This window comes from Armigeres subalbatus, chromosome 1 (genome assembly GCF_024139115.2).
Source record: "Armigeres subalbatus isolate Guangzhou_Male chromosome 1, GZ_Asu_2, whole genome shotgun sequence".
Classification (NCBI taxonomy): domain Eukaryota; kingdom Metazoa; phylum Arthropoda; class Insecta; order Diptera; family Culicidae; genus Armigeres; species Armigeres subalbatus.
In genome coordinates, this window is record NC_085139.1 from 302430225 (window position 1) to 302458115 (window position 27891).

At 43.3% G+C, this 27891-nt stretch overlaps 3 protein-coding genes across 6 annotated transcripts in view; 2 read left to right on the plus strand and 1 right to left on the minus strand.

Moving 5' to 3' along the window:
* LOC134207831 (carboxypeptidase B-like) overlaps positions 1-12202 on the plus strand; it is a 32795-nt gene extending 20593 nt beyond the window's left edge. The window contains exons 3-4 of the mRNA XM_062683778.1: positions 11210-11877; positions 11937-12202. Of these exons, the coding sequence (XP_062539762.1) occupies positions 11210-11877; positions 11937-12182 (914 nt within the window). The 3' untranslated portion in view covers positions 12183-12202. The remainder of the gene's footprint in view (positions 1-11209; positions 11878-11936) is intronic.
* The window catches only part of LOC134207829 (centrosomal protein of 162 kDa), a 51399-nt gene extending 38293 nt beyond the window's left edge, over positions 1-13106 (minus strand). For all 3 annotated transcript variants that reach the window (XM_062683772.1, XM_062683773.1, XM_062683771.1), the window contains exon 1: positions 12358-13106. In XM_062683772.1, the coding sequence (XP_062539756.1) occupies positions 12358-12882 (525 nt within the window). In that variant the 5' untranslated portion in view covers positions 12883-13106. The remainder of the gene's footprint in view (positions 1-12357) is intronic.
* Positions 13107-23625: 10519 nt separating this feature from the next.
* On the plus strand, positions 23626-26783 carry LOC134207830 (inhibitor of growth protein 3). 2 transcript variants are annotated; one of them, XM_062683776.1, is made up of 5 exons: positions 23626-23790; positions 24025-24096; positions 24161-25081; positions 25841-26271; positions 26340-26783. In XM_062683776.1, exons 1-5 carry the CDS (start codon positions 23763-23765, stop codon positions 26454-26456), a joined length of 1569 nt encoding a protein of 522 aa, XP_062539760.1. In that variant the 5' UTR covers positions 23626-23762; the 3' UTR covers positions 26457-26783. The 2 variants fall into 2 exon arrangements, with proteins under 2 accessions (XP_062539760.1, XP_062539761.1); XM_062683777.1 differs by having other exon boundaries at positions 25916-26271.
* Positions 26784-27891: the final 1108 nt, after the last annotated feature.

Genomic DNA, 27891 nt, shown 5'->3' on the forward strand with positions numbered 1-27891 from the left:
TGCGTGGATTTTGTAACCTTATACGGTGAATATATCGCATCACAACATGGACATTGACGCTCACATCAGGCAATTCTACAATGCGATGCTTCTAAGCTCTCGCAGTGCAATGAGAAATGCCTAAAACCAATTCTGATGTTTTTGGAACAGGGTCATTTTTTACGAACCTGTTTTTCCTCATCCATTTTTGTAAAACAAGTTTTGCCTTGTTTGCAAATTCACTGATAAAAACTACCTCTCAATATACACAAGCAGAATGCAGAATGAAATAAATAAATTATGCTTAGAGAACTGCAAGAGAAATTCAGGTAATGCTTGAATTAAACGAAAGACCTGAATCCTTCGCTTCAACACAATGAAACGAAATTGATGTGACCAAACCTTCAGTCTTGAAGACAAGCATCGCTCCTTTCTCCTTAATTTGATCTGCCACTATACTGCCGCTAACCGCAAGTCGAGCACATCTGTATATCGAGGCCCATATACAGATGTGCTCGACTTACGGTTAGCGGCAGTATAGCCACTCCTAGGAGGCATAAAAACTCTTTTCTTGTATTGGGTAGGTCCCGTGCCAGTCATTTTTCGCCGAAGCGCCAAACGCGTAGAGTCGCTGGTAGAGGTTTCCGAGTATTGACACTTCGGGAACCATCTTCTCTGGAACCCACGCACTGTACTTTACTTAGAGCTAATCTCCAAATCTATATATCCTTTCATTATATCAACCGGTGCCAGCGAAAGTGGCACATGTTACATTGAGTAAATTTTCCAGGAGACGTATTTCCCCAAAAACATCGAATAATAAACACCCTCCTGAAATGAGATGTAGTTCTTGAAGCCGTCTACCGATTGGGTGGCGCTAGTGTTGCCTTTCCTATTTTAAGCTCCGTTCATACTGCCGCGAGAGAATTTGCGATTGGCGCTTTGATGTTGCATAAAGAAGAAGAAACAGAAAGATGATAATCAAAAATATTCGCACGGGAAAACATACGAAGAAATTTTTGAAACTCTTCTTTAAAATTCTAGAAGCAATTTAATTGAAAACGGTAAGCAGTACGGGGTTAGACTTGTTTTCTACTGCACAATAAACACAATATTTCAATTTCAATTTTTACTCTGTGATATCATACTTAATACACAGTATGAGAAAAGTCCAACCCGTATTGTTTACCGTTTTTAATTAGATTGCCTCTAAAATTTCAGAGATATCTTCGTATGTTTTCCCGTGCGAAATTTTTTAAATATCATCTCTCTGCTTCTTCTTCTTCATGCAACATCAAAGCGCCAAATAATCACGTCGAGAATCACGCAACAATGCAATACATCTCGTTGAATATAATTTAACAATACAACACATGCCGCTTACGCATCCGACTTCGACATACTGACTTCGTGTGTTTATTGCTTAACCGGCAATGTTTACATCCAGCACCATGTTGCAGCACCATGTTTTCGGCTTCAGGCGAGTTGTTCGTGGATGACAGCCGTTTCATGGGGGTGCTCTGTCCCAGTGTGGGGATGTAATGCCAATAAGAAGAAGAAGAATTCATTTCCAATCCGGGTGGTCAATACCCGGAAATTAGGCAATAAACCTTGTTTGAACTGGCTTTCCATTATTTGGGGAGCTTGTCAGGCTTCTCCTACTTATTTATATTCTTAAGTAGGACTATCCTTTCGCTGGATGGTAAACGCTTCAGTACCGGATAGCCAATGTTATCCGGGTCTGCGACCTTTCCTTTGCCCCTGCGTTGTAATCCCTAACGTTGCCGGGGGAAATCTGGAGTTTTTTTTCGGAATTTCTCCCGATATTGCTGGTAGGCAGGGAATCAATTTTTCTGGAATGCGCGTGCGAAACAAGCGACAAAAGCGAACCAACGACAAAGCTTTGTTTTTGTCGGAGATAATAATGACAAAGATCCGAAAAATTTTGTCATCAACAAAAAAGAAGGCAATCTTGTTGCTAACTTTTAAACCCATTAGTTTGCATTATTTCTAGAGCAAATTTCGGTTTAATGCTATCATAGTTTTAGCTTTTATGAAAATATTCTAGAATCGAACAATTATCACAAAATTAGCACCGTATTCTCGGAAATATAAGAGCATGCAAGGTAAATGATTCTTGTCATATTGTCCTCGGGTTCGGATAAAGGTTTGTCGCTAGATGCGTTTGTCAGTAACAAACTCTGTTGATGACAAAGAGTATTGTTATAGCGTTACGTTTTCTCTCAGTGTAATTGAATTGTTTTTGTTGAGTTATTCTTACCGTGTCACGGTACTTGTCAGTTGTAACAATGAGATACAGAAATAAACACGCGGAATAGTATAGTTCGGTATTCGGTGCTTTTTATTCGTTTCTCCGGTACGAAAATAACCTCGGTCACAACAGTTATTGACGACGAGGATGTCTCGCGAAGGCAATGTACCTGCTGGCGATGGACATTTGCGGAATCCAGCAGAAAATGCGATTCCAGTTGGTGGTGGCGTAATCCTCCCCGTGCTGCCTGCTGCTAATGCGCCGCCGTATGCTGCTAATGCGCCGCCGTTTGCTGCCAATGCGCCGCCGTTTGCTGCTATGCTTGCGCCTATGGCCATGCAATCTACGTTCACTATTGAACCGTTCGACCGACACAAAATGAAATGGTCCCGCTGGGTAGAACGTCTAGAAGGAGCCTTCCAGCTGTTCAATGTACCAGACCACGCAAAGCGTCCGATGCTACTCCATTATATGGGGGGTGAGACGTACGACACAGTCTCTGACAGGTTAGCCCCGGTGAAACCCCAAGCAAAATCGTATGATGAGATTGTGCTGCTGCTCGAGAATCATTTCAACCCTCGCCCATTGGAAATTCTTGAAAATTTTCGTTTCAAGTGTCGTAAACAAGGAGATGAACGTATGGATGAGTCTATTGATGACTATCTCATCGCGCTCCGGAAGTTGGCAATCACATGCAATTTTGGGGATTATTTACCTACTGCTCTCCGGAATCAATTTGTGTTTGGTCTCCGCGACCGGGCTATCCAGGCGAGGCTACTGGAGGTTCATGGATTGACGTTAGAGAGAGCTCGCGACCTTGCCGTTTCAATGGAGTTGTCGTTGAAGGGTGGGCAAGAAATCCAGTCCCGCGTGAAAGCTGAGCTAAATCTAGTGGAGCATCCGGTTACGAGAGGGCCTAAGCCAAAGAGTTCGGGTGCAGCATCCAGCGATGCGAAGAAAGGTGCTTGCTATCGGTGTGGCAGTGTAGCGCACTTTGCGAACAAATGTATACACTTGAAAACAGTATGCAATTTTTGCCACTTAGTTGGCCACATTCAGAAAGTGTGTCAGAAGAAGAGCCAAGCGCAAGGAAAAAGTGATACTCATCAATTGGAAGAAAATGAATGGATCGAAGAAAACACAGAGAAAGGTGAATTGCTCACGGACGAAATTTGTGGTCTTTATGACAATGCTGTCGCTTTAACACGGGTTAACAAATTTTGGATCGAGCTGTTTGTTAACAATGCTGCCGTGAAATTTGAAATTGACAGTGGTGCACCGGTTAGCGTTATCAGTGCTAGTGATAAAGAGAAGTTGTTTCCCTCGTTAAAACTTCGTCCGGCTGATTTGTCGCTGGTGAGTTACAGTGGAAATGCTATTCAACTACTTGGAATGTGCCCCGTGATGGTGAAGCATACCGGCAATACCTACCGTTTGATGTTGTACGTTGCGGAAAACCGAAAGCATCCACTCGTAGGACGAAGTTGGATGAAAGCGTTGCGAATTGATTTGCAACAATTCTACGACGAAGTGCACAACGTAGTCGAAACCATTCCAGCAAAAAGTACCTCTGAAGCAGTGAAGGAATTAATCTCGCGTTACAGTAGTGTCTGTGACAGTACAGTGGGAAAGGTCAAAGGGTTAAAAGCTAAACTGCGTCTGAAACCGGACGCGCAACCAGCGTACTTGAAAGCAAGACCAGTACCCTTCGCGATGAAAAGGGCTGTCGAAGAAGAAATAGAAAAGATGGTTGAGGACGGAGTGCTTGTTAAAGTTAATCATAGTGCCTGGGCAACACCAGTAGTTCCGGTAATGAAGCTTAATAACAAAGTGCGTCTATGCGGGGACTACAAAATCACAGTAAACCCTAAGTTGATTGTGGATGAACACCCTTTGCCAACCGTGGAAGAGCTGTTCGCGAACGTCGCCGGTGGAGACAAATTCACAAAAATTGATTTGTCACAAGCATACCTACAATTGGAGGTAGAGCCAGAACAACAAGAAATTCTCACATTAAACACCCACCTTGGCTTGTACAAGCCAACAAGGCTCATGTATGGGGTAAGTTCAGCACCAGCCATTTGGCAGCGGTTAATGGAGGAAATTCTGATCGGCATACCGGGTGTAACTGTGTTTTTCGATGACATTCGTGTTACCGGACCGAACGATGAGGTGCACCTACAGCGGCTTGCCGAAGTACTGAAACGGTTAAGTGAATACGGCATGCGCATCAACCTTGATAAGTGTCAGTTTTTTGCGGAAGAGATTGAGTATTGCGGGTACATTGTTGATCGACAGGGAATCCACAAAGTGCAAAAGAAAATAGATGCTGTGCAGAACATGCCTGTGCCGCAGAATAAAGAACAAGTGCGATCGTTTGTTGGGTTAGTGAACTATTACGGTCGGTTCTTTCCGCATTTGAGCACGACCATTTACCCGTTGAACCAACTGTTACGAAACGACGTACCGTTCAAGTGGTCCAAAGTGTGCGACCAAGCCTTCATGGAAGTAAAAAGAGAAATGCAGTCGGATCGATTCCTCGCCCACTACAACCCGGAACTACCGTTGGTGCTGGCAACGGATGCCTCGCCGTATGGAGTTGGAGCAGTGCTCAGCCACATCTTTCCGGATGGATCAGAAAAGCCGATCCAGTACGCATCTCAAACACTCAACGATACCCAGCGGAAATACAAGCAAGTGGATCGGGAAGCATATGCCATCGTTTTCGGTATCAGAAAGTTTTATCAGTACTTGTACGGAAGGAAATTTGTGTTGTATACTGACAACGAACCAGTGAAACAAATCTTTTCCGAAACTAAAGGTTTGCCAACAATGTCTGCACTGCGGATGCAACATTACGCTACGTTCCTACAGTCCTTCAATTACTCGATTAAGTTTCGCCCCACAAAGCAGCACTATAATGCTGATGGTTTCTCACGACTACCGATCGATGTGAAAACACCTGATAACGTTGTTGAGGAGAGTGATTTGTTGGAAATCGGCATCATCGGAACACTTCCGCTCACAGTCGAGGATTTAGCAAAGTCTACAGCTGTCGATGTTTCGGTAAAAGTGCTACTCCATGGGTTAAAGAATGGCAGAGCGGTAGAAGGGAAAGACCGTTTTGGTGTAGATCAGAATGAGTTTTCCTTGCAGCAAGGTTGCATTATGCGGGGAATACGAGTATATGTGCCTCCTAATCTGCGTGGTAAAGTCCTTGAAGAGCTACATTCCACACATTTTGGCACTACTCGCCTCAAATCTCTCGCTAGAGGCTATGTTTGGTGGGAGAAAATGGATAAAGATATCGAAAATCTGGTCCAAAATTGTGCTGCTTGTCAATCGACAATCGAAAGAGTACATGTGGACTTCGCGGGGCCATTCATGGGAAGCTATTTCATGGTTCTCGTCGACGCCTACACGAAATGGCCCGAAGTCAAAATCATGCGGGATATAACAACGGCATCTACTATCACAGCGTGCAGGGAATATTTCACGACGTACGGAATACCCTGTGTACTAGTGAGCGATCGTGGCGTGCAATTTACTGCAGGTGAGTTTCAGAAATTCCTAAACTTAAATGGTATTTACCATAAAATGGGTGCCCCGTATCATCCTGCTACTAATGGGCAAGCCGAGCGGTTCATTCAAACGTTCAAAAACAAGATGAAGGCTCTTAACTGCGATAAATCAAGCATGCACAAGGAAATTTGCAATATTCTTTTGAACTACCGCAAGACTATTCATCCCTCGACAGGAAAATCTCCGTCCATGATGTTGTTTAACCGCCAAATTCGTTCTCGTATCGATCTGATGATACCGGGACCAATACATTCGGACAAAGTAAATCCTGTCGTTCGAACTATTCCTGAGGGAGGAAGGGTCGCCGCTCGCGACTTTCTGGATAGTGAAAAGTGGAAGTACGGCTACGTCATCGAGAAACTTGGCAAACTTCATTACAACGTGCAACTCGACGACAACAGAATCTGGAAACGCCACATAGATCAGCTTCGAGAAGTAGGGCAAAATCTTCGTGCAGAACCGCTCCCGATCATCAATCAGCTGCCGTCTTCTATGATTCCAAGACCAGACGAAACACCATCGTTGCCGTTGATAACACCACCGAATTCGGAAGCTACCGCTCTGTCGAAAAGGTCTACCATTAATGTTTCTCGAGAATCGCCTTCTATTTCTAATCAGGATGAGCAGACATCGGTTCCAGAGATGCGACCAATCCGACCGATAGTGGAAACGACGGGGGACATGGCCAAACCTAGTCCCATACCTCGCCATACGCCCAGAAGATCAACCAGAGTGTCGAAGCCACCGAGGCGGTTGGACTTATAACTACTCATCTATTGATATTAAGTGGGGAAGAGCTGTTATAGCGTTACGTTTTCTCTCAGTGTAATTGAATTGTTTTTGTTGAGTTATTCTTACCGTGTCACGGTACTTGTCAGTTGTAACAATGAGATACAGAAATAAACACGCGGAATAGTATAGTTCGGTATTCGGTGCTTTTTATTCGTTTCTCCGGTACGAAAATAACCTCGGTCACAACAAGTATATTGTTAGGCGTTGCCCGAATATTGATTCCCTGCTGGTAGGACGATTGCAGTTCAAAGTGGTCCGCCAAGGGATCTGCAAGTAGGGCTGGATCGCACTGCGTTACTCCGTCGATGTATGAAGTGATGCATTCACTTGTCTCGATTGTCGTTTGCTTACTACTGATGTCACACAAAAACTCCGTCCATGATTTATTTTCCCCATCCGGTTGGTTTGCTGACACTCATTCAGGGCGACCTTAGTTTTTGACGTAAACTACGTCTAAGGGGAAGACTCGGATTATTATTATTATTTCAGACTAAGGCCGAAGTGGCCTGTGCGGTATGTAAGAGTCTTCTCCATTCGGCTCGGTCCATGGCAACACGTCGCCAGCCACGCAGTCTACGGAGGGTCCGCAAGTCATCTTCCACCTGATCGATCCACCTTGCCCGCTGCGCACCTCGCCTTCTTGTGCCCGTCGGATCGTTGTCGAGAACCATTTTCACCGGGTTATTGTCCGACATTCTGGCTACGTGCCCGGCCCACCGCAGTCGTCCGATTTTCGCGGTGTGAACGATGGATGGTTCTCCCAACAGCTGATGCAACTCGTGGTTCATTCGCCTCCTCCATGTACCGTCCGCCATCTGCACCCCACCATAGATGGTACGCAGCACTTTCCTTTCGAAAACTCCGAGGGAAGACTCGGATACAGGGTGACAAATGAAAATTTCTAAATTCGAGACCGTCACGAAATCATGTAAGATTTTGAACTCTAATAGCACCTTTATCTTCCGATGGATTTTTGAGATTTATATATCAATCGATCCGGAAATTCTTGGAAGAGAAGATATGTTTCTGTGGTGGTTTGCAAAGCCTCCCCCTTCTGGAAAGGTTGGCTCCCATACAAATGAACCAAAAATTTCTGCATAACTCGAGAATTAATCAGAGAACAAATCAATTTTAGGCGAAGCAAAGTTTGACGGGTCTGCTAGTAAAAAATAAATAATAAAATGAAAAAAAAACATATGAGACATATTTAAAAAATATATATATATCGGTCTAATAATATTTTGTCTATTTAAATGCGCGCCTGAATCAGAAGGATTTAACTTTGATTCAGGAAGTGTGATGTGAATGCACTTAAGATATTTTTATAATACGTGGGTGCAATAATGCGGTACTTATTGTACACGACAAAAGCTTCGGAACGCATACGTTCTTGAAACGGGCTATATGAGATACAATAGAGCTATCACCTTCTTGCTCCCTGATTCAAAAGTCTTGCAATGATATTAATAAAATGTTTGCACGAATATTTTATCCATAATGACACTCAGTGTTGGTAGAATCATACTCAAATCTGAATCATCGAGGTTTCATGTACGAGCTAACTCGCCTGCGATTCTGTAGGGGAACCATCGCGCTTGAGTTTCTCGGCCAGAATCGCATCGCTTCGCTCACTCACCGAAAAATGATTTCGTTCTAAAAAGCATCAAAACGCAATCGAGACGTATGTTTTGTTTATATATAATTATTAGCCATTGTTTTAGACGAAAAATAGTTAATTCAATGCATTCAACAATGAAGAACACGTAAATATCATGCAATGATGCAAATTGCGATTCAAATCATGAGCAAATCTCTCGGCCATAATTCTGATGGGATTTGACTCACGCATGGTTTGAATCGCCGATGAGATTTGAGATTTTGAGATTTTACCAACACTGGTGACACTGCCAGACAGTAGGAGTTAGAATGTAATAACACACACACTATCTTTTCCCGCCGCAACGTTTACTACTCGCGTGCACCACAACCAAATTAATTGGGTTTTGGTACATGATTGACATTTTATGATTTCTAGTGATGCACGAAAAACAAGATATGCCTATGATTGGAATGTTTCTGAATAATAAATGTTGCAAACGGAAAAGAGAATGCTTCCCTAGGGCTTCTTCTATTGAAATATTTCATCAAATGCTTCAAAACCCAAATGTAGTTACTTCGAATCCAAGAAAGACATCATTACCACTGAGGACTAAATTTTGGTTTTCATAGTAAATTTTTTAAACAATTGTCGTATCCAACAATTTTCATATCTTAAGATACGCTAGTTTTGTTCGATACCAGTGACATAATTTTCTAAATTATTCATTTCATTTTCTAAAAATATTCATGCATGATGGCACTAGAATCCTCAATGAACAAAACTGCCTTACGTAGTTTACGTTGGGCGGTTGTGTCTTGTACATAACCCTTCTGATTTTTTCAGAGTATGAAGGGCTTTGAGTATGAACCTTACGGCTTTCTTGGTCGTGTTACTTCACCAGAGAGGGGCTTGTTGTACAGCTCCAGGGGTCTGCGAAGCGGCCATGTTTCTGATGCCATTATCAAAATCATCGATTAATTTAATACGAAGGCGTAATCATAATCGTTGAAACCTGCCATTGAAAATGTATTTTGAATATCGTGATATTTTGGCGAAGTAGAGCGCCTGGTTCCGATTGAAATATGAAAATTTATTAAAGGCATCAATATTCTTGTTGAAATAGCACCTCGCATTCATACTTTCGCACAAGTTCTTGAAAAATGATGAAAAATAATTACGTCTATTTGGAAAAAATCACTTCGGAATAGTGGTTTGTTTACAAAATAGAATTGTCAGTGGGAAACCCAATTTCAATAGAACAATGGGAAACTCAAAGATGTTGGCTATTGTCAAACGTAGTGGGTAGGATTGGGGTTGCCAGATACCTGTACAGCTCACGCTTAATTTCGCTTTAGAAACACATCTAATCAGCCCGCACATAGAGCCAACGAGGCCTGCGGATCATCTCAGTCGGCTGGCTGTAAAGCGGCAATAGGATCGATACGTCTTCACCGCCTCTGGTGGTCCCGTCTTTGGATCAGAGCACAACATCGAGTTTGAGGCTAACGATACATGGCTGACTGACTCCACAAGACCCTTGGTAAAAATGGGTGAGTCATTATGTTCAAGCACGACAATAAGGCCGGGACTTCGTAATTGTGTTTGACATTGTTGAAACCTCACAAGGATTGGTGGTAGTCGTTCGAATCACCCAGAATGATCGCCGACGACGGCTGCTCCATGAAAATCATATGCAGCTCGCTCCACACGTTGGGATGAAGAAGAAAACAATAAATACGGCATCAGGCCATTGCAATCTCGCTACGATCACAGGGAAGTCGGCGTCAACCACTAGCTGCGGCGAACACTACTCCAACGGCAACAGATTGGTACACGTTGACACTGGTCGAGGTGATTTACCGGTACTTGGTACCGAGGGTACGAACCATGGCAGCCGGTGTGGTTCGGTGTATCTCTTGGAGCGCGATGTCGACAGGGTTTATCCAGGTCGCTAAAATGGTTGTGGAGCCCGTTGATTTTATACTGGAGTGCCAGCATGATGAGTTCATGCGATTCAATCGGAGGAGTTGGATATTATTTTTGAAGGCGAAAAGAGCAACAGCAAGGGGTTAAGGGTCTACAACCCACCACTGCTAGGAAGGTCTCTTTAACAGGATTAGTATCCGATCATTGTAGGTCGTCCGGTCGTCCGGTTGGGGTATGCATTCCGCACTGATGGGCTCTGGCTCAGATTCGCTCGGTGTGCGTTTATAGTATGATGCTTGTGTACATATGTACTGTCTGTCATTCACTTTGCTTTGTGTTGGATTCCAAAGAGTTCCGTAGTTTGTTGATGATCTCATCCTTGATGGCAAGACTTTCTTGGAGTTTGTTACTTGTCGTAGTTGCTACTTTACGATTAGTCAAAACACGTCTACGTCATGGCCACGTCCTTACAGTCTATCGGAGCTGAGGAAGAATTTATGATGCTGTCACTCGCCTACTGCAAGCCGAGAATTCCTTTGCACTTGCCACGGGTTCATGAGGAATTTCATTGGAAACCATGGGTTAGGTTTCTATTACAAAGGTTCGTCTTGGTTACCGGGTTGCCAATTTGATGACCTCCTGCGTATGAAGCAGAAGCGGTAGCCTTATGTTCCACAAACTTGTAGGATCTGCGATTTTCCATTTTTGTAGGTTCTGCTGTGCCATTTTTCTGCACTGTACCCAGGCATTTCAATCTCCTCAAAACTGCTGCTGCTTCTCAAGTTTTCAACAGATTTCTAGTTATTCCGGTTGTCTTGTTGCAGACCTCCGATCGTTTTTAAGGTTTTCGATCTCATGGACTTTGCCTGCATTTCTTCGATTATTATCGATTATAAAAACTGATAAGATATGGTCAAGTCGTAGATTTCTAATGGAAAAGTCTGAAGGAATTAAGTTTATAAGCTTTAAAATTTCCGCATAAAAAACTGCTTTGTGTAGTTCTACATCAATAAAATTCCACAAAATCTCTAAAAAACTTTATTATCCCATCCGTTTAGGACACCGCATGACCTGGACCGCATACCACCGTTTAGCAGACATACATGAATGGATGGACTATCTCGCAAAGTCCTATTCCGACATTTGCAGCACCCGAAGCATTGGAAAATCGTTCCAAGGTCGCGATCTTAAGGTTCTCCGCATCTCCAATGGAAACCCATCCAACTCCGCCATTTGGATCGACGGCGGAATTCATGCCCGGGAGTGGATCAGTCCGGCCACGGTTACCTACATCGTGAACAACCTGATAGAAGAATGGGACGATCAGCCAGAGTACGTACGGAACATTGACTGGTACGTGCTTCCGGTACAGAACCCCGACGGATACGAGTACACCCACTTGGGAGATCGACTGTGGCGGAAAAACCGACGCGGATCACTGTTCGGACCGTGCGCCGGAGTGGATCTGAATCGGAACTATGGCTACAAATGGGGCGGACAGGGCTCTTCCAAGCAACCATGCTCGGAGATCTTCGCCGGGAGTGGCCCATTCTCGGAACCGGAAACGAAGGCCGTAAGCAGTTTCATGCAATCGTCGGCTGCAAACTGGAAGGGATTTTTGACGTTCCACAGCTACGGACAGTATATTCTGTACCCGTGGGGTTACGATCGGGTGGTTCCACCCGATCATCTTGATCTGAAGGCAGTTGGGGACGAAGCTGCTCAGGTAGGAAGAATAAATTGTAAACTGGATTTAATCTAATGAAGATTTTTTTTCATTGACAGAAAATGCTTCAGACCTCAGGATCTTCCTACACGGTAGGACCATCCGGTAACACACTGTATCCTGCTGCCGGTGGAGCGGACGATTGGGCCCGCGGTGACATGAAAATCAAATACTCATATACAGTTGAACTGCGCGACAGTGGACGCTATGGATTTGTTCTTCCAGCAAGTCAGATTAAACCCACTGGAGAGGAAGCTTTTATATTTGTCGATTCGGTTGCTCGTGCCATATCCAAATTGAAATAAATCAAAATTAATCCGCTTGATGATCAGGATCGGAACTTAATTTTCTTCGAAGTGCGAATAACATTTAATGAATCTCATAAATTTGAATAATTTGATCAAGCTTCAGTGAATTTTACAAATTTGCAATACGTAATTTGATCAATCATGTGTCATGATAACAAATTAATTCACTCACCTTGACAAAAGTCCTTGTCTCCTCCTCCCTCCGAGCAATCATTTCCAGCTCCTCCAGCACGCCGCTTCGCATCTCCATCGGCGTCGATTCGCAGGAAATATCCCGCAGTCCACAGGTTGCCCGTTGCACTCTTCGTATCCCATCAAGCTCCCCGACACCATCATCCGCCCCGTTCCCACCGAAGAGCGGATGCTGTTTTCGAATCAAGTGTTCCGCTTCCCTCAAAATTTCGTCGACACTTTTCCCATCCTCCCCGTTCCCAGCCAATTGACTCACTTGCATGAAAATACTTTCCACATCCACTTCCTCGCCCAGCCCACCATTACCGTCCACTCCGTTCGGACCACTAGTGCCGGAACCAGCAGCCGAGCAGCGCTGCTCGTTCCGGAGAAACTCCAGAAAGGACGACTCACTCGTTATGTCATCCAGCTGCTGTTGCTGGGCTTCCAGCAATTTTTCCATACCACTGGAGCCGACGCCGCCCACTTCCGGGTTCGTCGGGGCGTACGATTGTTTTAGCGACATTGCACTTCCGGTTGGTCGTTAGAGTACACACTTTACACACATTGGAATACTGCGTCAAGCTAATTGCTGCACAAAAAGGTAATTTTGATAAAAAATGCGAGGACGAATGGAAAGAAAACGCGACTAATGAATGGTGGGTGCAAAATTTTCTCCACTTTTCACGACGACGATGCGTGTTATCCTTTTCGTTGCTTTGTTTGTGTCTCCTCATTGACAGGATACTGATTGTTGTTTCGGATGGGGAGTGGGTGGAATGCAATGTCACGCACACCAAAGAAATTTATTGTATAACAGTTTGTACAGCGGATGATTATAATTAAATGTGGGTCAAAATTCGTTGCATCAAAAAAAGTTTTCTTTACGGCAAGGATGCATCGGATGATATGCGTAGTTCGAGTTTACGTGAGCCAGCCTATCGAGTCCCAGTGGAATGTACATAAGGAATTGTTAAAGTAATGAGTCTTCTGCTGCTGAATGCGCGATGTCTGCGTCCAAGGACCAACTTCCAACCTGGATTCAAGCATTGAAAGTAAATTGAACTTTTTTTCGTTGAGCAGCTGCTAGCTAAATATCTGTAGCGGGGAGGGAGAATTCAAGAAACATAGAGGGTGGCATATGATTAATAAATTACATCATTTGTTGGGGGAACATCCATCGTTCAAATCACATTTAGATTGTGATATGCCTGTAGCCAGTATGTCAAACAAAACCCGACCTAGTAATGCAGGCAAAAACACGAAATTTGCGGACATGAATAATAAAATAAAACCCATTAAACATATATTTTGGAATGAAAAATCGTTTAATAATTGGTATTTTGAGTATCTGATGATTCGAATAACTTATTCTAAGCCAAATCCGTTGGAAAACCTATCCGCGCGCGAATCTCCTGCTTCGTTTTGGGTCCAGCAACGACCTTAGGCAGCGCTGGCATCGTCACTTCCGGTGTCTTCATTGGATCGACGCCATCTGTGGCTGCCGTTGAACTGGTGGCTGCCATAGAACTCCCACCCGAACGCTGTTCCGTAGCGCGTGCCAGCCGTTCCTGTTTGGCGACCTCGTACTCCTTGAGATCGCTCAGTTTGAGGGTGAAGCTTTGTATCTCGCGACGACGCATGATGGTTTACAAACTAAAAATAAAGAGAAAATGTTGTAATACGAACAAAATGCAATTCATCGGATTTACATTAGTTTTAGTTTGATGTGTACATCGGAGCAGTGGTGCTAAAATATTTTATATTTTTTAGTGAAACTATGATACAGTGATCGTTCGCTAATTGGGGCACGATCTCACCCCAACTAGCAAATGCCGTTCGCTAGTTGGGGCGTTTTGACAATCGTCAATGTTGTTTACTTTTTGCATTGAACAAAGGAAAATTTCACGCGCCAGAAAATATCGATCAAGCTTTGGCCACGATATGTCTAAACGTCGATCCCAAGATCTACGGACTAGTGCGGACTGCTAAAACCGCGAAAGAAGCGTGGGACAATTTGCGGGATTCCTACGAGCATATTGGCCTGTTGAGAAGACTGACGGGAATCCGACTGGTTGGCGCTGAACGGGATGAAGAAATCATTTGTCAGGCGACACAGGAGTACGTGAACGAATTGTTTACGACGTGTCACCAGCTTTCGGAGGTAGGTTTCAAAGTGGACGACACCTGGTTAGCGAGCTTGCTGATGAAAGGCCTGCCGAAGCAGTACGAACCGATGATCCTGGGATTGGAGTCGTCGGGAATGCAGCTTACGGCGGACATCGTCAAGGCGAAAATCTTGCAGGATGTGAAGGTCGGCAACAATTGCAAGTCAAGTGATGGTGCGTTCTACAGTCATCCGAGACCGGAGCAGAAATCTGGAGAAAAGTCTGCGGTGAAGTGTTTCCGGTACAAGAAGTCGGGACACTATGCATCCCAGTGCCAGAGGAAATTTAGTGAGAAGAAGGAAACCCGAGGAGAAGCCCGTGGGAAACAAAGTGGTCACGCTGCATTCTACGCGGCGTTCAACGCAATACAGTCGTCAGAGGTCAATGCCGACTGGATCTTCGATTCCGGTGCAACGACGCATCTGTGCCGGAACAGGAAGTTATTGGAAGAAGCTGAAAATGTGTCGTCAAGTATCAACGTAGCGAATAATGCGAAAGCTGACGTCATCTCGAAGGGCGTCGTCAATCTGGAAGTAGACATCGGAGGTTCGTCGTGTGGTATCACCATGAAGAAGTAGGAAGTTGTTGGGAGAAGCTGAAAATGTGTCGTCAAGTATCAACGTAGCGAATAATACGAAAGCTGACGTCATCTCAAAGGGCGTCGTCAATCTGAAAGTAGACATCGGAGGTTCGTCGTGTGGTATCACCATGAAGAATGTGCTGTGTGTTCCAGATTTGGCCTTGAATCTGCTGTCCATGGGCAAGATGTGCCAGAGCGGATACCATGTGACGTTCGACAAGAGCTCGTGCAAGGTCGTTAGCCCCACAAAGGAGATTGTAGCGGTTGGACAGTATTCGGATGGTCTGTACAAGCTGGAGCTGGTCAAGAATTCGAACGTTCACGTGGCACGGGAGCAGAATAGTTTTCAACTATGGCATCGTTGATTGGGACATCTTTCGGCCGACGGTATGAAGCGGCTGAGGAAAATATCAACAGGCATGTGTTCCCTGCATTCAAGGTAAGCACCAGCGGCAACCGTTCAAGGTAAAAGGTCATCGTGTTGATCGGGTGCTCGAGCTGGTCCACTCCGATCTCTGTGGGCAAATGGAGACGGTATCTTTGGGAGGAAGCAGGTACTTCCTGACACTCATCGATGATGCGAGCAGGAAGGCGTTTGTATATTTTTTTGAAATCGAAGGCGGACGTTTTGGAAGCATTTGAAGATTTCAAGTCATTTGTCGAGAACCAAACGGGAGAAAAAATCAAGCGAATCAGAACGGACAACCGCAAGGAGTACGTTAATTGGGCGATGCGGCGGTGCTTGCGTCGAGCTGGGATCCATCACAAGACAACGGTTCCGTACAATCCGGAGCAGAATGGGCTTGCAGAAAGGATGAACCGAACGTTGGTGGAGCGTGCCAAGAGTATGGTGTTTTATGCTGGGCTTGGGAAACGATTCTGGGCGGAAGCAGTAGCCACTGCTTCATACGTTTACATGAAGAGAAGTTTACGGGAAAGCGTCCCGATTTGTCGCACCTACGTGTGTTTGGAAGCGAAGTCATGGTGCACATTCCGAAGGAGAAGAGACGCAAATGGGATGAGAAATCAAAACGTTGCATCTTTATGGGCTACAGCGAGAACTCGAAAGCGTACAGAGTGTACAACTTCAAGACGCAGGACGTAGCAGTGAGTCGTGACGTGATATTTCTGAAGGAAGGTCAAGTAAATCCGAGAGAAGAATATCCCACCCAAAAAGCACCTCTCGGAATGGTTGTGCAGAACGAGATGGATGTTGCAGAGAAACAGTTCGTAGACGGTGATGAAAACGATCTGGAAGCGCAAGATGACGAGCTCAGTGAAACAGAGCCCGAGGAATCAGAAGACGCCGACAAGACGCTGATCGACCCTGACCTACAACCTGCTGCGCTCCCTCCACATCCAGAGAACCCACAACAGTTGGTAAGGCGCAATGCAAAGGAGCGCGTAACCCCCGACAACTATCGGGATTTTCATTTGGGACTCAGTATTCTTCCTGACGAAAGTTCCCAAATTCCACAGCTTCGCGTAACCCCAGGTGATGCGAGCATCGTGCCACAGACGTTCCAGGAAGCGATTTCGTGCGAGGACAGCGACCGTTGGAAGGACGCGATGGTCGAGGAGCACCGAGCGCAGATGAAGAATCAGACCTGGGAGCTCGCCGTTGGCTGCCAGGTTGGACCTGAAGATTCACCAGATGGATGCAGTAACAGCGTTTCTGCAAGGTGAGTTGGAAGAGGAGGAAATTTATATGGAGCAGCCAGAAGGATTCGTCAACCCTGACGGTCCGAGGATTGTCTGCAAGCTGAAGAAAGCGCTATACGGACTGAAACAATCCAGGATTTGGAACCAGAAGCTGGATGGCGAATTGGGTTGTTTAGGGGTATATATGTTTTTACATATTCTGAATCTACATAAAAAACTGAGCCCAACCCCAATTTTTCAGAATTTTTGGAGCCCCGAAACTATTTTTAATTCGCATTTTAAATTTATATGGGACTAAAAATTTGTTCTTATGCTGCATGGGCCAACTGTCATTCTATGAATGTTAGTGTCATTCTATCGATTGAAATGGATTATTGTTTGCTGTTCAAAAATGTAAATAAAAGGTTTACAAACAAAATAAAAATATGTTGGAGATCAGGAAAGCATGCTCTTTATGTTAAACTGCAAAAAACTAGATATTTTTCTGAGCTAAACAACCCAATTGAAGCGCTTTGGACTAAAGCGTTCGAAATACGACACGTGCATGTACTATCAAATTGAAAACGGCCAGATCCTGATAGTAGCGGTGTATGTCGATGACCTCCTCATCTTTTCCATCAACCAGCGTTGGGTGAACCACCTCAAGAGGCAGCTTACGTCGAAGTTCGTCATGAAGGTTCTTGGATTGGCCAACAAAGTCCTTGGCATTCGAGTGACGCGACAGAAGGATTTTTTTCCTGTTCGGGTGTGCTACTGCGACCAATTATTAGATCTATTGTAGCGTTACCCGTATCCTTAGTGTTTAAGTGCATGTCGAATTACTCCAGTGCTATTGAGAAGCAATTCGATACAGTTGTTGTTTTGTTTTCTCAAGACCACCATGACAAGGTCCCGCTATTTAGACCCTTCATAGAGAGCAATCCCATTGAAGGCGCGCCCCTTATCAATAGGAAATCAATCCTTTCTTGAGAAAACAGAACAGTAATACTGTTTTTGGCCATGCATCGGAGCCCTAGCCACATCCTTGTCTTGTTTCTAGAATATCACCAGTGAAACTTCTAAAACACGGGATTTAGCTCTGTCTATATACAAGACCATTTCAAGCAAGAGAATTTGTTCAGTAATAAGAACTTCCGTGTGTTCCCCTCACTACCATTTTTCACCAGTTCATGAAGAGTTAGTACGTATTTAAACCCCTATCTCGATTTTTCCAGCAGTCAGTTCAGCCTAGGACCGGGTACCGAGGTTTTTTAACTAATTGCTTGAAAAGTTGTTTCCGCTGCATACAGTTTAGCCTCAAACAAGAGGAATTCGAGTCTTTCAACTGTCTGCAAGGTAACATTCTTCTTCTTCTTCTTCTTCTTATTGGCATTACATCCCCACACTGGGACAGAGCCGCCTCGCGGCTTAGTGTTTATTAAGCACTTCCACAGTTATTAACTGCGAAGTTTCTAAGCCAGGTTACCATTTTTGCATTCGTATATCATGAGGCCGGCACGATGATACTTTTATGCCCAGGGAAGTCGAGACAATTTCCAATCAAAAAATTGCCTAGACCGGCACCGGGACTCGAACCCAGCCACCCTCAGCATGGTCTTGCTTTGTAGCCGCGCGTCTTACCGCATGGCTAAGGAGGGCAAGGTAACAATAATTATTTTTTATTTCTGAGACTGCTGTTGGTAGCGGGGACTAAATACGATGAATTCTTAATTACCAGAACTTATTGCCCTAGCTAGAAAAACGGTAAGCTAGAGCTCTGTTTGGTAGATCTTACACCGCAACACATTACGTCAAAGTGATCTACCGTGTTACGGGCGACAGAAGGATACTGTGTGTTTGGACCAGGAGCAGTATATTCAGCAGCTACTCGAACGGTTCGGCATGGGGGACTGTGATCCAGTTGCGACCCCGGCGGACCACAATCAAAAACTGACGAAGCAGATGAGTCCTAGCAATGAGGAAGAACGAAAGCAGATGAAGAAAGTTCTCCAGTTCCTGGCGTGTTGCACGCGCCCGGACATCAGTTTTGCCGTGAATGCGGTCACCCAGTTTAGCAGCGATCCAGGCAAACCGCACTGAACAGCAGCGAAGCGCATTTTGCGGTACCTGAAAGGGACGAAGGAGATGAAAATTATTTATAAGAAACAAGAAGACGAAAGTTTGACTGGCTTCAGTGATGCGGACTGGGGAAACGACATCGAGACGCGACGGTCCATCACGGGATTTGTGTTCATGAAGTCAGGCGGATCGATATCGTGGAATTGTCGAAGGCAATCGACAGTGGCCTTGTCGACAACTGAAGCGGAGTATATGGGGATATCGGCAGCAGCCCAAGATGCTATCTGGTGGCGAGGACTACGACAGAGCTATCCAGTGTTGCTGAGAAGATAACCATTTTTAGCGACAACAAGAGCGCGATTCACCTAGCGGAAAAGGAAGTTGGTTACTCTCCACGCGGTCAAGGATTTCTTCGACAAGCTGGACGAAAGTGTGAAGATCAAAGTGGTTCTCGCTGACGGTTCGGTAACCCGGATAAACATTAACATTAACTTGTATGACATAACTCATTGAAATACAATAGATTGTGTGGTAAACAGTACAAACTATTGTACGCTTATTGTAAAATTTTCGAGGTTGTAAAAGATCTTTATTGTACTTACATTAAAAGTACAGTATATTTAAATGTTACCCATACATTCTATTATATTTTTATTGTTCGCTTATGTTTAGTATTGCTCATCCAAAAACTGAACAAATTATAAAAGTATTCTGTCTGGATGATCAGGAAATCCGTCCTTAAAAAAATAATATAATTTTGGAATATTTCATTGATTTATTATATTGATGAAATTACAATTGAAAACAATAAAATAACAATAGCTTTGCTTATCAAATGAAATAAAAAAATATCCCGTTTCTCAAGTATATATTTTTATATTGCAGGTCTAGAAATGTTATGTAATAAAAATTTGAATTAAAAAATTAAAGGGAACCAAAACTTTTGCTTATCATTTCACTCGGAGAATGGATGGATTCATTTGAGCGTGTACAGTTTTGTTTATAATTAGTAGAAAGACAAAAAATAATGAAACTATATGGTGCGAGGCGGCAATGTCCCAGTGGGGAATGTAATGCCAATGAAGAAGAAGAAGAAGAATATGGTGCAAGAAGTGTCCTTTTCATTACTGTTTCTGGTGCTGGGCAAGCGGTAGTTTACTGGCTTCTGAATCGAGGTAAGTATTTTAAGTGTTATACAACATAAGTTCAATGTACAGTCGCGGTGCGCTGCTTGGGTCACAACCAAGGTCACAACCTGAACCCAACTAACGAATTCTGTTTTTTAGTTAGTTGGGTCAACTGACACCAATTTGAACTCGTGCATTCCAATTTGAACATCACAAATGATGTCCATAATGGCGTCAAAACCCATTTTCGGCGTTTGCATTGAATTTTGATGTATGAATGCTTTTTAGTTGGGCCATGGCCCAACCAGCGGAGGGGGAATGTAATGTAATGACCCATGTATTAAAAGCCAACCAGCGAATCACGACTGTAATGCACGCAGTGGTTCATCCCGATCAACAAAACAAATTATGTGTTATCAACACCTGATATTGAAATCTTTAAAGTACTTTTATGGTAGCCTTACACCTCGGGAATTTCATTAGCGGATTCTCTCCCCATGCATTTTTGCATATGCGATGTTTTCGGGATTTGGGCACGGAAAATCAAAATCCCGGCCCCATTTAAAGTACACGGGGACCAAATTCCGGCGGAAAATTTTCCCGAGGTGTAAGGCAGCCTTTAAGAGGGTCCTTATTTTTCATCGCCAAAGCAATTTGAAACATTTTCAAGGGGTAAACCACTCGGCACAATATCAGAATTACTAATTGTGCTCATTCTGTGCCGAAATGTGTTTTAACTGTGCCGAAATGAGGTGAAAATAAAAAAAATAAGTTGGCTGCACTGGTTCGTGGAATGTCATTACGGACGAAAATTTTGTTTTTGTTTCATTTTTGTCACCTGTTTGATACGGAACCTGCAATGGCTGAAAAGAAGCGAGAACTTTGACGAGACCGGATTCAACGGAGCAGGGAATCAACTTGGTCGTGCTTAAGATGGTGTAAGTTTCGAACCAAAACGGTAGAACAGAACAGAACTAAAGTGCAAAGGAGCTCAGGAGAATTTCTCAGATTCCAACGGGACATATAAAAACGATGAAGATACCTACGATTGTCCCACAACGAGACACTTTTGGTAAACTTCCCTAATTCCTTCGAACTTTCGTTATACATATGTCTTTGGTTTAAAACTTCCACCATCTTAAGCAAGACCAAGTCCGTCTCCTCGGTAATTTTCCACTTCATCGGGAGAAAAATTCATAAAAATGGAATTTCAGCTTTTTCTTTTCCACACATTGAAATTTAGAAAGGGTAAATACCATCGCTCTACGGGATGGTCTCACATTGACAAGAATCAAACATGAAAATGTTTTCATAATTTCATATAGATTTACCACAGGGAGAACGACACAAGTTTTTCCAAGCCATAAAATTCCGAAAAAGCCCGCAGGAAAGACGACAAAATATGCACAGGCCAGTTTTAGCAGGATATGCCTTGGGATATGCAGTCTTTTTTGGGATTTTTCGACATGGAAAAAAAATGTAAAACCACGGTGAACAAGGTTTCCAATTCATATAGTTTTCCATTATATTCAATAGAACAGTTAGAAATGTATGCGTACCTGCACACAGTTTCAGTGCACGATATTTAACCGGTTTGTTTCAATCGGATCATCATGTTTCAGGTTATAACCACTTATAACGATTGCTGAAGTCATGAGAATTTGTTGAAATAATCGGTATTTTAATTCGTGCTTTTTAAGGTACCCTGTAAAAAGCGTATGAATAGAATTATTTTTCGTACACTCTTCGAATCCAGCCAACTCAGCGCGTTGCAGTTGGTAGCTCTGCTGATCCTGTCATTAACATCAAAACCTGAAAACGAGAAGGGTGCCTAGATGTGCCGATAATGTGCCGAATTGTGCCGCGGGCACATTGTGCCGAGTGGTTTACCCCTTGAACATTTTTGATAACTTGTTCCTTTTCAGAAATCAAGCTTATGATAAAATATTGCTGCTCGCTGCCTTCACTGATTCAAGACCGTGGCTATCATTGGCCAATCACACAAACGGAAGGTAATTTTTTTTCTTTTCTTCTCGACGTACATTTTCTAATAAAACTGATATTCTTTTATAATTTACATTTTTCACAGGTTTATATTTATATTCAACTTCGATCTACCTATGCAAGGAAAAATAAGCCATTGGAGATAAATCGAATCCCCTTCTCTAGTAGCAGCAGTTACGGCGTATTTAGCGAGTATAGCGGACTGCGTCATTGCCGACTTTCAGCGTTTATGCACCCGTGTCCAAGTAACAGCAAAGCAAGTTAAAATGAGTAAAAATTAAGTCTGAACTTAATTAAAATTAAATTGGAAATAAAATAATTTGTAAAACAATTAATTGTAGTTCAATCAAAGGTAATTGCCTATTTCCGGGGATTAAACCACCCGACTTGGACGTTAATTTACAATGTTATGAAAACTCATATGTGAATATGTACGTTATGTGGAAGATATTGATTTGAAAAATGTATTGGAGGTAACCACTTTCCCTTCGATGGGACTCGAACCCATGACCCTACAGTACGCTAGACTGGTGCTTTAACCAACTAAGCTACGAAGGACCTCCGTCGGCCTTCGCAACCTAGAGGCTACTGAACGAGCTCGAGATTCCCAAATTGTCAAATCACTCGCAATCCATTTCTCAAGCCAATACTTCCACATGTGTATAGTACACGTCCACATTAGAGGAGCGTGAGTATTTAGAATGTCTGGCGGCTCTACACATTCTTCATCAGCAACGGTACTGATCAAGTGAGGTTGTGTGAGCTATTTGCCAGTCGGTCGTCAAGCTCAGACCCGACCGCATTGCGTAGGCAAGAGCACGCAACTCAAGTTCAGTTCAATCAAAGGTAATTGCCTATTTCCGGGGATTAAACCACCCGACTTGGACGTCCGACGGAGGTCCTTCGTAGCTTAGTTGGTTAAAGCACCAGTCTAGCGTACTGTAGGGTCATGGGTTCGAGTCCCATCGAAGGGAAAGTGGTTACCTCCAATACATTTTTCAAATCAATATCTTCCACATAACGTACATATTCACATATGAGTTTTCACAATTAATTGTATTGTATTTTTGTTGTAATATTGGAGTATAATGTATTCTAAATTCTGTTGTTTTTCTACTGTAAAACAATGGAAAAAGTAATTGAAAACATTTAGAACACAATGTTTTCTATTGTTTTGTCGCTCGAAATCATCCCATTGAAGAACCGTAAAATCAATTGTTTTGCTCCGAATTTTGTATGGAAAATTTTCGATTTTTTTATTGTAAAGATACATAACAACCCCCCTTTTTTATTGTAAAAGCCCCATCTACCATTTATTTTATCGTGGAAAACCATTATTTTTCATGTGATTTTATTGTTTAAATTCCATTATATTCAATGGTGAAAATTATAACAATAACAATAAAATGTATGATATTTTAATGATATTTTTTATCCGGGATTACCGCTCGCGGAAAACTGGATTTTGGCCAGCGACCCTCCCCTTGGCAAAAACTGTTTTCAAGACAAACTTCCACAATCACGGTTTCGATGTAAGATTTTTGTCGCAGAAACTTTTAAATTTGACCATTGTGCTCTGTCACAAGCAAAATTTGTATAACAGTAGCAGAGACATGAACCTCTCCAGCGCATGTCACGGGGAACGTTCACGTAAGTCAAACAAACGAAAGAGTAGCAAAAGCAAACCAACAAAACAAACATCTAAACAACAATCAGTTTGGTGAAATATAATTCGTGATTTCTGTGATAAATCGGTCTTTAACTCACCTGGATCCTGTGCGAAAACGTTCCTTGACACTGCCGGAAGATGCTGTATTTGGAGGATTATCTCGAAAGTAAGTGCAAAATGTTTTTCCGATCGATTATTGTAAATTTTTGCCTGGAGCAAGCGGTCGCGGTTATGATTTGACAGCTTTCGATGGGAAACCTTACGGGAAACGTCGGTCTGGTGGAGGTGCGTTCGCGACTTATGCGCGCATTTTCCAAATGTTGGCGCAAAATTTGAATGCAATCACGTTGCTCAGCAAATCGTTATACCACGGCTAATGATTTTCTATTTCCGATTGCAGTGATTGAGCATTTGCCTCAAGAACTTCGGGATCGCTTTACGGAAATGCGAGAAATGGATCTTTCTGTACAAAGTTAGTAATTACAAGGAAATGTGCATCCTAATTTGAACATTAATAATTTATGGATCACTTCCAGACAACATTGACTCCCTGGACAAACGTGCACGCACCCTCTTCCAGCAGTGTCGTCGTGGTGAGCTTATTGGCAATCAGGCTGATTCGGAGTTCGATTCTATCCGCAAAGACTACTACCGGGTGCTGGAAGACTCGGACGAAAAGGTACAGTTGGCTGGTCAGATGTATGACCTGGTCGATCGCTATCTCCGCCGGTTGGACAGCGAGCTGTACAAATTTAAGTGCGAACTGGAGGCGGATCACAATGGAATAACGGAAATTCTGGAGAAGCGTTCACTGGAGCTGGATTCCTCCACCAGTAATGGAGGACTGAATCAGAAGGAAAACAGATATTTTGATACGCTGACCGGAATTTCGAATGCGATTTCCAGTTCAACCGCCGCTCGGGTTGAAAGCCGATATACTATCAAGCCGGAGAAACGCCGCGAAAGCAGTATGGTGTCCCTATCGTCGTTGGGTGGCGCTCCGCCAGAGAAGCGTCAGGCGGTGGCCACCGCCAGCGCCAGTATTGCGAGTAGTCCTTCAGTCCGTCCGACTACGCCGAATGTTGCAGCTACCAGCGATTCATACCACAAGCTTCCTCCGACCAGTTCCGTCGCGCCCAGAGCTACCTCTTCGGTGGCCTACAATTTGCAACAGTTCGGGGCGGGTAATGTCATTGCGGCTGCTGCCAGCCAAGCCATAGCTCAGACCCAACAGATGCAACAGGGTAGGAGAACCGCCAGCTTGAAGGCATCGTACGAAGCTATTCATGGCGCCGGGGGGACCGGAACGGGACCGCACGATTTGCTAATCAACAGGGAGCTGGCGGGGGCAACGCACAATGCGCTGCAGGCTGTTGATCGTGAAACGAGTAATGCGTTCTCTAATCAGCAGAGGAGACAACATAAGAAGAAACTGACCGCAAATACTTCGGCTGCAGGTTAGTGGGATTGGTGAGGTTTTAGCCAACTTACTTTTTTATTGTGAATATTCCTATTTAGTTACCAATTAAAATGGAGTTTAGTTGATTACAAAACGAAACATATATTTTAGTTTTTCATTTTTCACGTTGTTGAATTTCAATTTGAATTTCGTAAAATTACGAGTTACCGAAACTTCTACAACTGTTCAAGTATCATCTAAAATACATAAAACTGATAACTTAATCAAGTTAAGTTGAGTTTATGGACACCCTATTTATCATTATTAATTTATAATTTTGCAAATTTGAAGAGGACATGTGGAATATTAACGTCCATTATATGATAAACGAATATTGACCAGTGACCATTGACCAGAACGACTGATGACCAGTGACCATGTCACGCATCAGTTTTTTAGTGGAATGTTTTTATTTGTCATAAGACGAGTTGCTACTATCCCATTAAATAATATAGGTACTTTACAGATACGAATTTCGACCTCAACGGTTAGGTCGTCCAAAGTAGTACTACACGTTTCATGGCAGCCAACCAATGTATTTCGGGTGTATCTATGAGTAGAGCCATTTACAATAGGAGCATATGACAATTCTCATTTCATTTGAGCAATTTCACGTCGCTCTACTCGTAGAATAAGCTCATTTGTGCCCCATGTTTCTATCCTACGATAACTAACATAAAATCCCATTTTGTTTTTCTCCAAATTTGTCATTTTTTAACACCGGTCAAACGAACACACTCATCCACATCACGATCAGCCACACTGTTACAAGCACACCAGAAGCAGCAGCACTCAGCCGCCCTCAGTCCTAACCTGTCCTCCCCGTCTCTAGATCTTTTAGAGCCCTCGGTGCCGGGAGTGCTGTCCGGGGTGGGAGCGGGCTCCCTCGGTGTGGCAGGCGGGACTTCGGTTGCCCCGTCCGGCAGCGGATCGGGTGGTCTCGGGATAGGTGGTGTTGGTGGCGGTGTCGGCATCGGTGCCGGTATCGGAACCAGTTCCGGTGGATCGGCACATACGGCTCACCTGCCGGGTGGCCCCCCGCTGGGACCGAGCGTGGTGCTCAACGAGAACGGCATGGTGGTGGAGCAGACCCCGGAGGGCGAGTGGACCTACGATCCGAACGAACCGCGCTACTGCATCTGTAATCAGGTCTCGTACGGCGATATGGTTGCATGCGATAATGAGGATGTGAGTATCGAGCTCTTGGGAGCGGTGATGACGTTTTATTGGATTTTAATTTTTACATTCGTTCACAGTGTCCCTTCGAGTGGTTCCACTATCCGTGTGTGAACATCACATCGACGCCGAAGGGCAAGTGGTACTGCCCGCAGTGCAGCAGCTCGATGAAGCGACGCGCCTCTCGGAAGAACTAATGATGCACGTGGCGACCGGGAGCGCGGTACATGGATACGGTAATTTGGCAATTCATCGTTCCAGAGCATGCCGTAGCATTGCTGCTAATACCTACAAGAAATTTATATTGTTGGGCGTGCGCCCCATGTTCGTGTGTATTCCTATGTGGGCAGTATATTGGCGTTCTTCGACTCAAAGTTTATTTAATTAGCCCGTCCATTTAGGACGATGAGTTTACATAATTTCCACACCTTGGCTAATTCTTAATAGCAAGCTAAAGTATATTGAATGGGAATCTATCGAATAATAATAGTCAAATTAAATACTAACCAGCCGAACCTATAGAAGTTTACGTGATTAATACTCAAACTGTATCCGAACGACCACTTCATCCGTATTAGAAGGACTTTGCTTAAAATATGCAATCAATACTGCTGTCCAATGAGCAGCTCGAAGTTGTTCCCGTTCTGCCTGTTTGTTTTTTGTCAATAAATGGGCAGAACAGGGAGAAACTCATTGGACAGCACTACAGCCTGTTTATGAATTGTAACTAAGTTGGCCCGGTGGTATTCTTATTTCTATGTGTCAGCGACTGCAACCAGGGATGTTGCGACGTTTTCGGCTGTACCTGCCGGAGAGAAGGGCCAAATGTCAGCGACTGCAACCAGGGATTTTGTGACGTTATCGACCGTTCCTGCTGCTACTGTATTCCACTTCGAAATCAAATAAAGTAGGCGATGATCAAGGGGAGTGATGGAAATTTTGGTAAAAGTTTGATAAAAACATAGGGTAAAAACTTGATAAATAGTATTTCTTTTATTCACAAATAATAACAATTTGATTAGTTGCTTTTTCTTTTTCTTAGCTTTTGGTTGGTTGTTTCTCATTGGCAATCCAATCTTGAATGACCTCTTGCTCTGTATGTAGCGGCTTTTATAACCGCTCCAGTTGACAGGACATAAACAAGGGCCTACTTGGTCATCTCGGCTACCCGTGACTAATTTGAATGTAATTTCAACACTATGGTTGTTATTGGCTACCCGTCTGATTTTATGAGATAATTGACGTCTGGGTGCAGATGCTAAGTCGTCAAAAATAACAAAATAACAAAATAACAAAATAACAAAATAACAAAATAACAAAATAACAAAATAACAAAATAACAAAATAACAAAATAACAAAATAACAAAATAACAAAATAACAAAATAACAAAATAACAAAATAACAAAATAACAAAATAACAAAATAACAAAATAACAAAATAACAAAATAACAAAATAACAAAATAACAAAATAACAAAATAACAAAATAACAAAATAACAAAATAACAAAATAACAAAATAACAAAATAACAAAATAACAAAATAACAAAATAACAAAATAACAAAATAACAAAATAACAAAATAACAAAATAACAAAATAACAAAATAACAAAATAACAAAATAACAAA

Coding starts and splice junctions, on each gene's coding strand:
- LOC134207830 (XM_062683776.1), top strand. CDS start 23,763: ATGCTGTATTTGGAGGATTATCTCGAAA. Junction 23,791..24,024: donor TTTGGAGGATTATCTCGAAA/GTAAGTGCAAAA, acceptor TTCCGATTGCAG/TGATTGAGCATTTGCCTCAA. Junction 26,272..26,339: donor TTGCATGCGATAATGAGGAT/GTGAGTATCGAG, acceptor ATTCGTTCACAG/TGTCCCTTCGAGTGGTTCCA.